Source organism: Penicillium riverlandense, assembly GCF_028828495.1.
Source record: "Penicillium riverlandense strain IBT 135883 chromosome Unknown utg000003l_segment0_segment0, whole genome shotgun sequence".
Lineage (NCBI taxonomy): Eukaryota > Fungi > Ascomycota > Eurotiomycetes > Eurotiales > Aspergillaceae > Penicillium > Penicillium riverlandense.
Genome location: NW_026643196.1, coordinates 458017 through 474555, shown reverse-complemented (window position 1 = coordinate 474555; position 16539 = coordinate 458017). Strand labels below are relative to the sequence as shown.

The window sequence follows — 16539 nt, the reverse complement described above, 5'->3', positions numbered from 1 at the left end:
GGAAGTCTGGAATGTCCTCGTCGAAATACTCGGATTCTGCCTTTCGACCTTCTTTTTCGGATAAGAGCAGACCCACGGTAGGACCGTGCTGGGCGACGACGCTTCTTCTACTTCTAAAGGGCTGTCCTTTTTGAGCGCCCCATGAGTCTAATCGAGGGGATATTGACTAAGATGTAAAAGGGAGAAGGGTATGAGAGACGCAAGCGGTGGCACTCTTTTCCTTCTTACACAGTGTGAACGCGAACAAACATTATTGCTCTACTACTTCTCTTGCAATGAGGTTGTCAATATTGCTTAAGTAATGTTAGGCGAACGTCGGTGTTGATTTAGTTGATTCTGAAGCCGATGTTTCCCGCCACTAGTCAGGCAATCAATTTCCCGCCCTCTTCAATGAACGCTGAGCTGGTCAGACGTGGACCGCTCCTTCCGATCTCATCTTACCTCTCGTGATGCATATATTTGACTGTCTTAATGAGGATATCATCCACCTGCTTATAGAAACACTGGCAGAGTCCTATGGCGAGTCCAGGAGTATAAAATCTCCCTCTGATGCGCCCAACACCAAAAAATGCCTCGGCGCACTGCGATTATCACATCCGAGATTTGCCTATTCGGAAAGCCTTCATCGGCATTTCTTCCACACCCTCAGAATCAAGGCGTCCCCTGAGCATGCCGCGTTCCTTCGGATATGTGATCTGCCCCGCCTAGGCAGATTTGTGAAGCGGGTCATCTTTGAGCCAACCCATCACAGCTGGGCCATGGACCTGGATTTGTTCCAGGAAATCGTGGCCATGCAGACACTATACCGAATTGTTCCAGAGCGAGACCGTACCCGGTTCCCTCAAGCAGAATTACCATTCTCTCGGCCCACGCGGCTGGCCGTGATACAAAAATATGCTCCTGCAGGCTCCTTTTCAGAGGCAGAAGTCATGAGCGCATTCAACTCTTACTGCGTACGAGCGAATCAAATCCGAGCACTGTTTATGAGGGGGGTGTTCCACATGTTATGGACTACTCTTCTTCTGAGTCTTCCCAATGTCACCACCGTTAGGGTTGGCCGAGCGGAGTTGGATGCGAGCGAGGATGAGTTCGTTGCTCACCCGCCGGGCTATGAAATTCATCCCCATCCACACGATAATAGTCACGGCATATATGCTTGCGAATGGTTGGCAGGACCCGTCAGTGATGCACTTCTGACGACTGTGGTGACTTGCATGACTGGCGTGACAATCCAGCGGCTCGAGATCGAATGTATCTTCGGGCTCAACATCGACTGGCAGCGAGACCCCAGGTGGGCCGCCCTCCGCTTCAATGGTATCGAAGAGCTTACTTTCAGTGTGCAGAACCGGGCAGAGTGGACGCCTCCACCCGTCTGGCGCACCCCGTTCTCCCTAACCCACGCTCCAGTGATCGGGCACTTTGACTACGGGGCCCGAAGAAGCAGTGTCGGTGCATTGTCGGTCCTGCTCCACAAATGCCAGGACACCCTTGTGCGATTCAAGATGGCCTTTCCGATTCCGCGGCACCCGGCGTGGCCGCTCGAACCGACCATTCATCTCCGCCAGCTTCAGGTGCTGGAGATCTGGGTGACTCTCCTTCTCTCCGATCGGGGCCTTGCGGCATTGCTCCAGCGGCTCGACAACTTGCGGCACATCATCATCCATTATTTCCCCTATCCCGCCAGTCCCGGCGAGGCCCGGTGGAGAGTGGTGTTTGATGCCATTCGCAACCACCCCAATCGGATGCGCGTCCAGCTTCATGACTTGGGACTGGAACACTCGATCCGAGTGTCTCTGGACCATCATACATCGCGAGGGGTGTCCTACCAGCCTACGTATCCCGTCTGGAAAGATGTTCGACCCAGTTTGAGCAACTACCTGGCGGGCTGTGGGGGGTGGAACGAGGCGTTGAAGCATTGTTTTGGATAGACCCCGATCGTCACCTGATCTATTGGATCGGCGATGCGGTGAGATGACTCATGGACCCCTGCGATGTCGCTGATTGGTTGGGCGAGGGTGCGATCATGAGGTGATAACGGAGATACGAGGGCAGAGGATTAATCATCATCATCGTCCTCGTCTGGTCTTATTGTTCGTGATTCTCTCTTCTCTTCGTCAGGAGACACCCCGAGCGACCCTGCCTGACTGCCTGGCGAGCTGTTGCTTTTGGCCCCCAGCCTGTCTTCCTTCCATTCCCATCTCTTCTTCTCCCATAAACCCCCCACTATTCGTCCGCAGGCAGCTGCTCCCTTTGCGCGCATCTCCGGTCAGCTTGACAAACCTTCCACCGTGTTCATCTCGACCCCCTGTCCGGCGAACTTTGCCCCGTTGCGAACTGCAGGCTTCCCCCGTCGATTTGGTCTGCCCCGCAATTCCTGGCCAGGGACACTGGATTCGCGCGACATCTTATAGAGGCGCAGAGGCCAAATCTTGCTTAGCCACTACCAGTGATATTCGACTGTGGGCTCCCAACCAGGCTGAACCCCGTCCCCCGCCCGGTTGAGCTCACGGAACACGAGAGCTTGCGGTCCTCGCCGCGCATTGGGCCCGACATCAAGAGCGTGGCCCTGATCGACTCGGATTACCAATTTTCTTCCCTTTGATCACCAGTCCCGACAAACAACATGACTCCGACACCGCCTTCTACAAACTCCTCGAGCGTGGAGTCGCCCGAGTTTCGAGTGATTCGCAAGCGCAACCGCGTACCTCTGTCGTGCGGCCCCTGCCGTCACCGCAAGTAAGTGCCTCGGAGACTCGATCGGTGAATCGGACTAATGGTGATCCAGGCTGAAATGCAACCGCTCACACCCGTGTGAGAACTGCGTCAAGCGCGGCGACGCCGCGTCATGTACTTATGCGCAGACAACCACGCGCAAGAAGAACGCGCCCCAGCAGACGGCGACCACTCCCGATGATATGCAAAATCGCATCGACCGACTGGAAGGCTTGGTCTTGTCGTTGATGACCAACGGCTCTCAGTCGGCCGGTCCGGCGGCTGCCCTGGCGGCGATCACCGGGGATAGCAGCGCGGACTCGGCTCATCCTTCGAACGAGTTTGATATTGATATTGACGACGATGGCAATGATGGCCCGGAGGAAAGTGATACAGAGCAGGTTACCAAGTCCTTTGGAATCATGAAGGTGGACAACGCCAACAAGTCCTATTACATCAGCGATGCTCACTGGGCCTCTGTGCTGAATGATGTAGGTTTTGATGGAAAGATTTGCCCTCCAAATACTAACTGTGGGACAGATTTCTGAAGTGCGGAATTTCTTTGCATCACACAAGAAACAATACGAGGAGCAGGCGGAGAAAGTCAAGGGTCATCAGCCGCCCACGGATGTTACAGAGTCGACACTGCTGTTTGGTGCCATGAAACCCATGACTCGGCCTGAAATTTTGTCGTCTTTGCCATCCAAGTACACGTGTGATATGCTTGTTGCCCGCTACTTCAATACCTACGACCCTGCGACTCATGTTCTTCATGCTCCTACATTCCAAGCACAGTACAACAAACACTGGGAAGACACATCTCAAACTTGTATTGTCTGGATCAGCATGCTCTTTGGCATGATGCGACTGGCCATGCTGTCCTATAGCCGGGAAGGTGACGAGCCTCCCGAGTTCCGGGGCAAGTCGATAGACATGGCCAGTTCATTTCGAAATTCCGTGGCCCAGTGCTTGACCCTAGCGGACTATACAAAGCCATACCCCTATCTCATTGAATCGCTCGTGTTCCACCTGCATGGCGATTTCTCCCAGACTCTAGAGGCCTCCGTTTCCGTTTGGGTGCTGACGGGTGTGATTACTCGGCTGGCAATGCGGATGGGATATCATCGGGACTCCAAGATGTTCCCCAACATAACTCCGTTCCAGGGCGAGATGCGACGACGCGTGTGGACCTTTGTCCGCTCTGCGGATCTGCTGTTTTCATTTCAGGTTGGACTGCCGAGTATGATTCGCAGCACCGATAGTGATACGGAACTGCCGCGGAATCTCTATGATGACGATTTTGATGAAAACTCCAAGGAGCTGCCGCCTCCACGGCCGCTAAATGAGCCGACCTCGATCTCGTATCTGATCGCCAAAGGCCGTCTGGCGCAGGCTTTTGGCCGCGTTGTCGAACACACATCTTCGGTTGCATCTAGCTCGTACGACAAGGTGATGGAAATCGACGCCGATCTCCGTCGTGCAAGGGATCTGATTCCTGAGCATCTGCAAATTCGGCCCATGGAGGAGTGCCAGTTGGATCCGGCCAATCTCATCTCGTCCCGGTTCAGTGTAAGTTTGCGTCATTTGTTGAAGGCCTGGTTTGGACGTTGACAACTTTTAGATCATGAGTGTGTATAACAAAGCACAATGTGTATTACATCGACCGTACCTGGTACGAGCGCGTGATAACCCCCGTTTCACATACTCACGACGGACGTGTATCGACTCGGCCATGGATATTTTGAGCTTCCAGAAGATCCTTTCAGTAGAAAATGGGCCGTCGGGGCGCCTACGCAGGGGCCTGGGCCGAGTCTCGTCTTTGACATCAGCAGATTTCCTGCTTGCTGCCTCCATCGTCTGTCTTGATTTATACCACGGATTCCAGCTTCAGGCAGCGGGACGGCCGTCCGGAGACACGTACACCTGGGGTCGAGAGCGGCGCGAGGAAATGATGGCGGCGATCCGGCAGTCGAAAGAAATATGGGATCAATTAGGAGACGAAAGCATGGAAGCATGGAAGGCATCCGGCATTCTGGGTGTGATGCTCGGAAAACTGAACACGATCCCAGGTCTGGAAAACGGGGCTGCGCCGAACATACCGTTTGAGCCGCAGGACGAGAAGCAGAATGCCGCCATGACACTTGGTCTGCTGAGCAGTGGGATGAGTCCGATGAACTCAGGTCCGGCTTCTTTCCCGGATCCAATGTTCAAAACCACGGGTTCGCCCCTGCCAACTGCGGGAATGAGCAATCCCACCGAGATCTCGGGTGCGCTCTCGCCGTTCAGTAGCATGTTCGGTCAGATGCCGGACATGCAGGTCAACCTCGACTGGGTGAGTTTGATGGATTATCCATCACGATAGCAAAGCTAACATTGTCTGATCATAGGATGCGTGGGACACCTACCTCCAAAATCCAACGCTTGACACAAGCAACCAATTCTGGCACATGATGGACGCACAACGGCAGCCAACTCCACAGACTGTCGGCATGTCCCAACCATCCGTATCTAGTCCTCTGGCCTCAGCACGGTTCCCAACACCCTATTCCGCTGCCATGGGTGTCCTCCCATCCGAGGGCAATAACCCGCGGGCGCCCAACATATTTTCACCGCCATTTAACAGCCCCGATAGCGGTGGTAATAGTCTTAGCACGCCCTCGACATCCCAGCCCGGAAGTACAAGCCGGGACCAAGGAAATGCGTGAATCATAGTATGTTATTTCTCTGGATTCTTTATGAACAATTACTTCATGTTCTAGCGTCGGGATTTTGTTTGACCTGGTGTCTTGAGAAGGATTGGAAAGATCAATGACTTTTTGGGGTTTGCAAATTACGGGAGGACTTCACGGTGGAAAAAAGCGATGTCTACTGTTTCTTGTGATTCCTTTGTATCATACCTGCTTCGTTTTACTACATCTACTCCGCTCCATTGTGAACTCGCTGTCCCACCCATGATAAGCGGGATCACGTGACCGTTATCCCCCAGAGACTTTTCCTTAGCGCGAGTCGCGATTCCAGCACTTGTCTTTTTCCGCGAACCCTTCTTTTCGTCTTTGCAAAAGCACGGATGTATACGATGATGTGAGTACTACCACTTTGTCATTGCGTTCTGACCTTCCACCCTTTGTGTCGTGTCGCGTTTCACAATGAAGAATCACATCGTAGAAGCACTGCTAACAGCCATCGTCCGAACCAGGCATCCTCTTAGCCGAGCTGCCACGAGACTCTTGAAGTCATCATCATCGTTGACATTCAAGCCTACTGTGGCTGCACTACCACGATGCGCCCTTTCTCTTCCCTCTGCGCCCCCTTTTGCGCAGCGCCGATTAGCTCTTTCGTCCAGTCTCCAGACACGATGGAACTCCTCTTCTAGTTCACCTACACCGCTGGACCAAGAAAAAGCAGAGGAATCCCAAGTGGATCGACCTGACTCGGTCCGGCCGGAAGAAAATTTGGCGAATTTGAGGAGCTCCGAAGCGCCTAGCCCTGAGAGGGCGGGGAGGGAACGAGGCCCTGCCAGAGCGGAATACGAGTCCGAGAAACCTGAGGAAGGAAAGCGGGCGCGGCGGCATCAAATGCTGAACAAGTCGCTAAAACGCAAGGAGACGGTGTACGTGGGCAATCTGTTCTTCGATATGACGGCGGACGATCTCCGGGCGGCGATGGAGAAGTTTGGGGTTGTGGAGATGGCGAGTATTATTCATGATAACCGGGGCCTGAGCAAAGGGTGCGTTCGCGGTTTCCATATTTTGAGTTTTGGAGACGAATTCATCAATCTGACTATTTCCCAGCTTCGGTTATGTCCGCTTCAGCACCATCGAAGAGGCTGAGAAGGCTATCGAACAACAGCATATGCAGGTGCTCGAAGGAAGAACTACTGTTGTGCAGTTTGCCAACACGGCGATGTCGCGTTCTGAAATTGACAAGACTGCTCCGACCTTCACGCTGTTTATCGGCAATGTGCCCTACGAAATGACGGATCAGGATGTGAATGCCCTATTTGAGGATATCCATAATATCGTCGACGTGCGCATTCCCGTGGACCGCCGCTCGGGCATGCCTCGTGGGTTCATGCATGTCGAGTTCCTGGATGTTCCCAGTGCTGTCCGGGCCAAGGAGATGTTATCGTTGAGGGATCCCTATGGCCGCAAACTGCGGCTCAATTATGCGGCACCTATGAAGATGCAGCAGCGGAGGTCCATTCCCGAGGAGCCGGAGATGTAACCCGGAGTCAATGATGGATCGCGGAGAATACATGTACCTAGAATGTATTATTATTTAATATTGTTTCTCGCACGGATCGGTCTCTCCAATTTTATACAAAGCCCTGACTAATCCACGTGACGGACAACCTCGGCTCGGCGAACCCCACGTCGGAGTCCGGGGCTCGTCGATTATTCAGTCTCCCTCTGTATTCTCCCCGCCAGACAGACTCTTTGTCCTTTCTTTGTCTCTATATTTGCTTTCTTTCTTATTTGTTCTCCCTCTTGACTCTCATATTCGTCTGCATCACATCTCCTCGATCATGTCGTTCCTCGGTGGCGCGGAATGCTCTACCGCGGGGAACCCTCTGACTCAATTCACCAAGCACGTCCAAGATGACAAGTCGCTCCAGCGCGACCGGCTCGTGGGCCGCGGGCCCGGCATGCAAGAAGGTATGCGGTCGCGGGGGATGATGGGCGGACAGGACCAGGTACGTCGTTTGATGGCTTTCCCGAACAAAGCCGAATCAATCTAACACAATATCTAGATGATGGACGACTTCATGCAGCAACCGGGCCAGCAAATACCCGGTCCGTCTCCCCAGCCGTTCGCCATGGAGCACATGCGGCGCGAGCTCGAGAACTTCCAGACTGCACCGCCTCGCACCGGGTCGCCCGGGTGGGCGGCGGAGTTTGATAGCGGCGAGCAGGCACGCATGGAGGCGGCCTTTCCCGGCGCAGCACAGATGAACAACGGGTCGGGTTTCACGCCTGCCGAGTTCGCGCGCTTCCAGCAGCAAGGCCGAATGTCCAGCCCGGCGACCTCCGCCACACCGCCCGCTATGGCCGGGTATCAGCGGCCGATGGGGATGAGTGGGTATATGGGAGGTATGGGAGGCATGGGCGGAATGGGCATGATGCAGCCGTCATATGGTGGGCCGATGTCGATGCAGCAGCAGCCCATGGAGGGACAGACGCAGGATAAGGGCAAGAACCGGATGGTGGAACTGGACGACGAGAACTGGGAGGCACAGTTCGCCGAGATGGAGACGGCTGGCAACGAGACGCGCACGGACGACGAGGCCAACGCGGCGATGGAGGCAGAGCTGAACGAGCTGGACAGGTCAGTGCCCAATTCAGAATTCGAGACCGTGTGGCAACGGGTCCAGGCTGAGACGGCGACAAACAGAAAGCTTGCCGAGGAGGTAGATGACTTTGATGTCACCGATAGCTTGCATGTCGGGGACTTGAATGACTGGGAGGGCTTTGATAGCCTGAACACCCGGTTCCGCGATCCGCAGCTGGGCGATTACATGTTCGAAGAGGACAATGTCTACCAGGCTGTCAACAATCCGTTTGAGGAAGGCGTGAAGATCATGCGCGAGGGCGGCAATCTGTCGCTAGCGGCTTTGGCATTCGAGGCTGCTGTGCAGAAAGACCCGCAACATGTGCAAGCTTGGACGATGTTGGGTTCGGCGCAGGCGCAGAACGAAAAGGAGCTGCCGGCTATCCGGGCACTGGAGCAGGCTCTCAAGGTCGATCCCGGGAACTTGGACGCATTGATGGGTCTGGCCGTCTCATACACCAACGAAGGTTACGACTCAACCGCCTACCGCACACTCGAGCGCTGGCTATCCCACAAATACCCGCAGATCATCAACCCGAATGATGTGTCCGGGGATGCCGACTTGGGATTCACAGACCGGCAGCTCCTGCACGACCGCGTTACAGACCTTTTCATCCAAGCAGCCCAGCTCTCTCCCTCTGGAGCACAGATGGACCCAGACGTGCAAGTCGGACTCGGTGTGCTGTTTTACTGCGCAGAGGAATACGACAAAGCCGTCGACTGCTTCTCATCCGCGCTTGCCTCAACCGAGTCCGGCACCACCAACCAGCGCGAGCAGCTTCATCTCCTATGGAACCGGCTAGGCGCGACGCTCGCCAACTCAGGCCGCTCGGAAGAAGCAATCGAGGCATATGAGCAAGCCCTCACCATCAACCCGAACTTCGTGCGCGCCCGCTACAACCTAGGCGTGTCCTGCATCAACATAGGCTGCTATCCGGAAGCTGCGCAGCATCTGCTCGGCGCGCTGTCCATGCACCGCGTCGTCGAACAAGAGGGCCGTGAGCGCGCTCGCGAGATCATCGGCGACGGTCAAGGTCCTGATGGTCTGGACGACGAGCGGCTCGAACGCATGCTGCATATCAGCCAGAACCAGAGCACGAATCTGTACGATACACTGCGTCGGGTCTTCAGCCAGATGGGACGTCGCGATCTGGCCGATCAGGTTGTTGCCGGTATGGATGTGAATGTCTTCCGCAAGGAATTTGAGTTTTAGGCTTGGGCATCGGGAAGGATGTATATGATATCTGTCTTGTTCGGCCTTTGGACCTACGGAAACTGCCGACTGGATTCTGGCTGCATTGTATCTAACTCGGGGCTGGTTTTCTCAAAGGATATATAGATAGGCATCTTTTTATCTTCATGAATATTTGACGCATTTATGCTCGAAGACCGCCAACTTCCCAACACGCTCATCACGCTGGGTTTAATTTGCCCAGGGGGCGAAGGTAATCTGTCGGCATTGTTGATCTTTATTATTGCCCCTGCATCCAGCAACTGGATCATCGTCAATTCTCTTTCTCACCATGGCGGCCGATGCTAGCCCCAAACCGCCCCGTGAATCAATGCGCTACCAAGACCATCTTTTTGTTAACCCACTACTTTGATAAAGCGCCGCTTACTTAGCTACTGACCGTTATCAAGATGCCTGCGGTGGAAACAGACGGTCTTTGCATTCATGATTATTTGTTCGCGATGACATGGGCAGCCCTCTCTGCCACCGCATACACCGTCGCTAGGGGATTCGCGTGCGGAATCAGAGGAAAGACACTGGCATCTACCACCCGCACATTAGGGGTCCCATAAACTCGCAGGTTCTGATCCACTACGCCGCCCTTCTCGCGCGGCAACATGGCCGCCGTGCCGCAGTAATGATGCGCTGTCTGAGCACTCGATCGCAGCGATTCTTTGATCGCACTCAGATCCATGGCCTCGAGATCGGGCGCCTGGAAGAATCGTCGCATGGCCGGTGCAGATGGCAGTTTCCGCGCGTGCTGAACATGCCTGGCCATGATCTCTAGATCCAGTTCCTGACTGAAATATCGTGGATCGATGGTCGGCTGGGAGTCCGGGTCCATGGTGTGGATGTGAGTGTTTCCACGAGACAGAGGGAAACAGGGAATCACCACCAACACGCCCAGATTGCCCGGCGCGACTATGAACAGCACCAGCGCTGATGCTTCATCGGGTTGCTCGATTCTTGAGCGTATGACTCGGTCGTGGTCGTGACCAGATGGGGCTACGTGGGCTAAGACTTCTGCCTTTTCCTGCGCATCCAAGCGCACAAATGCCGTGGCTTGGATGCCTGGCACCGCGTTTGTGGCTTCAGGGATGTCGCTCAGCGGCACGGGCAAGACGCTGAGAACGTGATTCTGCAGGTTTTCTCCGACACCTGGACTATCAATCACCTGGGAAATCCCAAGGCGGTCGAGCACCTCTTTGTCTCCTATACCAGAGAGTTCGAGCAGCTTCGGGGTGTGAAGGGCACCCGCAGCGAGGATCACCTCCTTCGTTGCATCCACAGTGCGAACTTGACCACCTATGCAGACTTCGACACCGGTTGCAACGGGCAGAGCGGAGGAAGGAGTGGAAAACACGATACGACGAACAGACGCCCCCGTCACAATCTCAACATTGGGCCTCTTCATGGCTGGAATGCCATACTCACCATCGGCACTGCTCCGAAGGCCAGATTTAGGGTCAATCACTGCTGAGTAGTGGCGAGGACCAACCGTTTTCTTTTCCGATAGGAGGTCGCTCGCGCATTCATATCCCTGGTCCTGGAAGGCATCGGTCCAGGCCTGGAGGAGGGCATGGTTTGTCTTTTCTGCCAGGACAGGATAAGATACCTGAATGGGCCCGGAGCCTGTGGTCTGCAGCTTCACGTCCATCTCCTTACAGGTCTCTGCATCAGGCGCAGAGACCGTATAGGACTTGTGCACATACGGAAGAAGCGAGTCCCAATTCCATTCCGAGTTGCCCAGCTGCGCCCATGCGTCAATACCGGCAGGTGATGGTGGCAGATATGCCAACCCATTGATGGCAGCTGAACCTCCCAGAACCTTCCCGGAAGGAAAGATTTGTTCACGGTGGTTAAAGCCGGGCTAGACTTATGATCAGTATGGCCGTTGTGGCTTTGATTTACATTTACCCACCTGGGGTACCGTCTTCAGTTGCCAATCCAGCTCTGAACCCTGCAAGGTCGGCCATGCTTTTGGATCGTGCACTCGAGGATCGGTGGTGCAGTCTGGGCCACTTTCCAGCACAACAATATGGATGTTGGGGTCTTCGGACAATCGGTTGGCGACCACCAGGCCGGCGGTGCCACCGCCGACAATTATATAGTCAGCAGAGGAGGGCATGGCAATTGCTGATAATCATCAATGTCTTGGAACTGGTCTTTTGCGAGTCTCCCGCTGTTTATATATAACGGGCTTTGGATTCGAGGGTGAGCAGCCTAGACCGTTTGATTTGGGGGCGTAAGCTGATCAATTTGTCATAATCACAAAAGAGGCTGGAAATGATCATGGTGTTCAGAATAGCTCCGATTTGTTATTTGTGTGCTTCCATGCGTCGATTGGTCTTCGAAACCAAGTTTTAATACGTCGGCCAGGCCGATTTTTGGGCGAGAGCAATGAAGCTTGACGAAAGCTAGTTTGGTTTCGCGTGTATGCACAATATCGCACCGTGGCTACCACCCTCATAACTAAACTTGATTGTGAGATAATACAAAGCCAGTCACTGGCTGCTGTATCCCCCTGAATTATTCGAATCTTTTCCCTCTACCACCAATCCCGCCTACGCCCCTATTCCACGATGCCCACCAATAGTGTCAACCAGGCCTCTGCTCTTAGGGTGCTTCTTTAGGCGACATATGGTAGGTGCCAACATCCTTTAAAGCCTCGCATATGCTATAAAAGGCAGGCTTGTAAGGAAAGCAAATTACAATTCCTCTGCTTTGAGAGGCGGCTCACAAGGCAAGGCTCACATCAACCTTTCAATTCCGGATCATGTGGCCACACAACCGGAAAGCCTAGCTCCTGCCTACGAGCTAGCGTCTGCTTCTTCCACTTCCAGAACGTAGAAAGACGTTCTTCAGGCGGCCACACGTCGCCAAAGGTGTCTTGCTGGTTAGTAAAGCGTAGCGCGGCTAGTCTAGTGGCGAGGTCGATTTCAGTCACTCCCTCCGGCGAGACGATACGGATGGTTCCAATCCGCTCATAGAGCATTTTCCCATACGATGCAAAGTGGTAGGACATAGTCAGAAGAGCGTGAATCTCCAACAAAAGATATTTCGCGAGCCATTCTGGTCGGGTCCGATACTGCTCAAGCTCGCTTGGACCGTTGGTTTCGTCAAAGATCAAGTCAAAGGCGTGATGTTGACCTTGCCATGCACCGTAACCAATATTGTCTGGGGGAAACGGAAGCATAGGCTCGGCAGACTGGAAATCAAGAGTAAGGATCTCGACGGTTATATCGCGATCATCGAAATTCAAATTCCCCCTTTGAAACAGATTTAATTCGATTTGGTCGGAAATTAGATTTCCGCTGTCATTGCGTTTTCCCTTTTTCTCGCCCACGGGTCCATAGCGAAGAAAGCGTTCAAGCAAGGCATAGAAGCTCCAGTGAAATCCGAGGCGCCCCCCGTCCCCCACGAGGCGTCTAGCTATCTTAGACGGGATAATACTGCCGAAAAGGTGCACATCTGTATACAACGCATAGACACGATTCGTGATATACGGCACGGATATCCAAGTTGGGAACAGGTCGTAGTCGTTTAAGACGGAGATATTCAGAACATATGTGGATTTTGTATTCTTGCGATTGAGGATGCATTGGGTTTCGTCATGTATTTGACGACTCGTCAAAAGTAGAGGAAGACAGTTCGATGGGCAGTGCGTGCCGCGTTGTTCATGATAGATTTTCGTCCTGCTGCGCCAGGCCTTGTAAATGATATCATGGAAGTCGATTCTGCCTGACTTCGATGGATAGGTCGGGGGCGTATGACAACCACATAAGACTTGTTCAATGATGTACTCTCGGATTTCCCTGGGCAGAATTAAAACGAAGGCATTCTCAATTTTGATTCGACGTTTCTCAGCGCAATAATGGCATGGTGAGTGTGAAAGCGCCACGGTTGCCTGTTAATCCCGGCTTCTCACGTTAGATAAGCAGGAGTAAATTGACAACGTAACTGACAAGACCGTAATACTACTAGCCATACCAAACTCTTACTACAATTCGATCCTCGAGCTGTAGGTTTAGTCTAGGTAACACAAGAGTAAGTATTCAACTGTAGGCCCTTTGGCTGCCTGTAAGGCCGTATAGGGAGACTTACCGTCTTTTTATCCGATTAAAAAGAACTGGTCCCGGGTGAAACTGGTGAAGTTTAGGGAGATCGGAATCCATGATAGTAGTCTAGTCGTAATTAGCGATGGGTGAGACGAATACTAGGCAGGTCAACGCCATGTAGTCTAGCGACAAATCAGTTCGGGCGTAACCTCCAATGCGTACCTCTTTCTCAGCCTTAGGGACTTCTTCCCCACTCGTCTCGAAATGCACCTTCTTGCCGAGTAAACGCGCCTCCCAGTATTCAATGGGATGTTCGGGTGTGGTCGACGAGTTAAATCCGGGCTTGACAGGAGGCATAGTGTCTGCCGCATCTCTGCTATTGGAAGGCGAAGCGGACATGGCTGTAAGCTCTTAGGAAGAAAAAGTGGGGGAAGAGAGGCGCAGCGTAGTCTGGGACTTTCTGGGTTAGCGTATTACTAGTAGTTAGGCAACAAAAGGAATTGGGTTTGTGGATTAGTATGGAAATTCACTACGACGGAGAGGGCCCACAGTTGGGGGCCCGACTTGGGCGCGACTATATGTGATGGCTGTGAAGGCCGTGACATAAACATCTCTCCCATATTCAACAGTGCGGTGCATATTAGCTAGCCAGCTGCATACAACCCAAGGTCGTGAAAAACCTGAGGAATACGCGAGACGAAATTTTATCTCCAGTTTTTGATTGGATGAAAATAGCTAGATATCGAGGACAATTACACAAGGACCTAGACACTCAAAACACGTCAACATGTTCTGTCCATGAATTCTCTGTTATGGTCGGGATGGTTCCACCTCTGGTTCGAGGCCGCATCATGGAATGTTGTAGTGACTGTCGGTTCAGATTGCGCCGGTCGTGATATCACCGTACGCCGGGGCGGAGTAGTTGCCGAAACAACTCTCAGCATATTTTGCCTTTGCAACGTTTTCTTTCTGGGCTTTAATGAACGTCTTTAATTCGCACCACCCGTCATCCCGCTGACCACACTCTGGGATACTGTGGCCAAGTGGGATTGTCCGCTGATTCATCAACATGTGGATGTAGGTTGTTTCGTGTCCTTCCGATTCATATGCGGGCTTGTGAGGATCTTGTGATCGTCTTACACGCACTGGTCGCGGCGCTTTGATCACCTCTATATTGAACCGACCTGCAAAAGGAACAATATGGCTGACAATTAACTGCCGGTCCGGCGGTGGTCCTGTAGGGGGCAAGAACTGTCCAAATTGCGTTAAGCCCATGGCAGTCAACATGGACATGATGACAGTATCGTGACTGAAGTCCAAATATAATGTCTGGTCCAGAGGGAAAGTACTGGGGTTGCTGTCCAATGTTTCATTGAAGGCAACATTATTCTCGCCCGAAGGAGGGCCCTGCTGCTGTAATCTGGCGAGAAGCTCTTCAACATAGCCAACGCCAACTGCTCGTCCGGTGGGCGACCCAAAGCCATTGCCTCCATAGTAACTTAGGTCAAGACTATATTCAAAGCCCAACCACTCGTCCCAGGTGAACAGCGAACAAAAAGGGCTATATCCCAAGCCAACTGTCTCATATGGACACATAGTCTGTGCATTATACGTGTCCGCTGTCGTCCAGTTTGGATTGCCCGTCATTGAGCGGCGGAATCGATCCGTTGCACGTTTCAGATATATTTCCTGCCACTGGCTCGATGCATCGTCTCCGGCGTCTGATCGACCGTTCTTGGAATTGGTGCACTCCTTATCGCCAGCGAGGGAATTGTTAAAACCGTACTCTTCAATCATGACCTCGAGTGTGACGTTCTTCGTCCAATCCGGTCCAAAAAATCCACTTAAGAAATTTTCGGCCGACTGCAGCATTCGCACTTGCGTGGTGGTGCGAGCAATTAGTTTTTTGGAACCGTCATAAAGTCGACCATAATTGAAATAGTTAAGGACACCACTATCGAAAAGTTGTTGACGTCCAAGTGCTGTTAGTTCTTCCTTTCCCAGTTGATATGTCCAACTGTTGAGGAACGCCAAATCGCCGAGGAAGCGAGTTCCGTTTCCGAGAAGATCCGCTATACGGTTTGGTAGTGTGGCCACAGAGGCGCTGGAGGTTGGGTATCGAGATCCATGCCGATGAACCATGTGCATTTGGGTGATGTTGGTGCCAGCGGGCAGTGGGAATTCCTCGACCCCGAATCCAGAGGGATTTGGCATATAGGGACTTCATATAAGATTAGCTGACGGCTTAAGGGACTATGAGCTACACCTAGACGTACGAGAGGTTACCCATATGTTTGAACACTTCGGCACCGTCCGAGCATCCAACGATGGGCACAGCGGTCACCACCGGAGTGTTAGGCACATAGTTACGATTTCCAAGCGTTGCCGGGTTCGCCTGAGCCAGAAATGGTGGCTGCCCAGCCTCTGTCGGACCTATTTGTGCCATATGTTAACCCTCGAGGGCGCCAGCTCGGTGCGTAGTTGATATACATACCTGCGTATGGGCCATAGCTTGTCTGGAAGTAATCGGGAACTGTGGATGTCGCTCTCTTCCCGACAACGTCGGCGTTAATGGCCGTTACCAGTCCAAAGAGCAACAACTCAGAAGAAAGACGCATTTTCAAAGAGGAAAGGACAAGTAGAATGATCCAAGTCGAGTAACTGTGGTCCTGCCGTTTCAGTAATCGATATCGTCTATCTGCCCGACCTTTTTATACTGTAATTAAGGCCTCACTACATCTCTCTAGTTCTAATCAAACCCCACATTCCTGACATTCAAACTAGGGTCCTGCCATTAGCCGAGCGCTCTCACGAGCTTAATGTCCTTTACTTTCGTATCCTCTGAAGCCCTACAAGGGGACTGACCGTACCGAAAAAGGCAATTATTTAGCCTACAATGATTTGTCTTACGACATCCACGCTTTGTTCGCATATTGATTGCCGACGATTCATTACAGGCACCTACAATGTAGTAGTAAATATTGCAGGATGGAGTCTGTAATGTTATTTCCTAAGCTAGCACATCCTTTTCGGATATAGGTTTCCTGTGCCTCCTTTTCGGAAATATGTTTCCTTGTATGATCAATACTGCCACCTGCGACCATCCTTCTCCAAGGAAGCCTTATGGCGACGGCGTTTTGAGGCAACAGAGAGCAGTCTAATACTGTATATATTCCTTCTAGTTCCGCCCTATATCGTGTGGTTCTCAGC

At 52.7% G+C, this 16539-nt stretch overlaps 8 protein-coding genes across 8 annotated transcripts; 4 read left to right on the top strand and 4 right to left on the bottom strand.

Annotated features, from left to right (window-relative positions):
• Positions 1 to 449: 449 nt before the first annotated feature.
• On the top strand, positions 450 to 1928 carry N7474_003802 (uncharacterized protein; the record flags this gene model as incomplete). The annotated part of the gene is made up of 1 exon (XM_057195217.1): positions 450 to 1928. One exon carries the CDS (start codon positions 450 to 452, stop codon positions 1926 to 1928), a length of 1479 nt encoding a protein of 492 aa, XP_057052613.1.
• A 128-nt stretch (positions 1929 to 2056) lies between these two features.
• N7474_003801 (uncharacterized protein) lies at positions 2057 to 2404 on the bottom strand (the record flags this gene model as incomplete). Its single annotated transcript, XM_057195216.1, has 2 exons — positions 2057 to 2223; positions 2281 to 2404. 2 exons carry the CDS (start codon positions 2402 to 2404, stop codon positions 2057 to 2059), a joined length of 291 nt encoding a protein of 96 aa, XP_057052612.1.
• A 219-nt stretch (positions 2405 to 2623) lies between these two features.
• On the top strand, positions 2624 to 5417 carry N7474_003800 (uncharacterized protein; the record flags this gene model as incomplete). The annotated part of the gene is made up of 5 exons (XM_057195215.1): positions 2624 to 2736; positions 2786 to 3203; positions 3253 to 4281; positions 4334 to 5044; positions 5100 to 5417. 5 exons carry the CDS (start codon positions 2624 to 2626, stop codon positions 5415 to 5417), a joined length of 2589 nt encoding a protein of 862 aa, XP_057052611.1.
• Positions 5418 to 5858: 441 nt separating this feature from the next.
• Positions 5859 to 6936, top strand: N7474_003799 (nucleic acid-binding protein; the record flags this gene model as incomplete). Its single annotated transcript, XM_057195214.1, has 2 exons — positions 5859 to 6439; positions 6504 to 6936. The coding sequence occupies 2 exons, from the start codon at positions 5859 to 5861 to the stop codon at positions 6934 to 6936; spliced, it is 1014 nt and encodes a 337-aa protein (XP_057052610.1).
• Positions 6937 to 7237: 301 nt separating this feature from the next.
• N7474_003798 (tetratricopeptide repeat protein) lies at positions 7238 to 9253 on the top strand (the record flags this gene model as incomplete). The annotated part of the gene is made up of 2 exons (XM_057195213.1): positions 7238 to 7405; positions 7463 to 9253. The coding sequence occupies 2 exons, from the start codon at positions 7238 to 7240 to the stop codon at positions 9251 to 9253; spliced, it is 1959 nt and encodes a 652-aa protein (XP_057052609.1).
• A 466-nt stretch (positions 9254 to 9719) lies between these two features.
• Positions 9720 to 11399, bottom strand: N7474_003797 (GMC family oxidoreductase; the record flags this gene model as incomplete). The annotated part of the gene is made up of 2 exons (XM_057195212.1): positions 9720 to 11141; positions 11193 to 11399. The coding sequence occupies 2 exons, from the start codon at positions 11397 to 11399 to the stop codon at positions 9720 to 9722; spliced, it is 1629 nt and encodes a 542-aa protein (XP_057052608.1).
• A 627-nt stretch (positions 11400 to 12026) lies between these two features.
• N7474_003796 (uncharacterized protein) lies at positions 12027 to 13728 on the bottom strand (the record flags this gene model as incomplete). The annotated part of the gene is made up of 2 exons (XM_057195211.1): positions 12027 to 13133; positions 13552 to 13728. 2 exons carry the CDS (start codon positions 13726 to 13728, stop codon positions 12027 to 12029), a joined length of 1284 nt encoding a protein of 427 aa, XP_057052607.1.
• A 477-nt stretch (positions 13729 to 14205) lies between these two features.
• Positions 14206 to 15947, bottom strand: N7474_003795 (histidine phosphatase family protein; the record flags this gene model as incomplete). The annotated part of the gene is made up of 3 exons (XM_057195210.1): positions 14206 to 15550; positions 15606 to 15762; positions 15824 to 15947. The coding sequence occupies 3 exons, from the start codon at positions 15945 to 15947 to the stop codon at positions 14206 to 14208; spliced, it is 1626 nt and encodes a 541-aa protein (XP_057052606.1).
• Between the last annotated feature and the right edge of the window lie 592 nt (positions 15948 to 16539).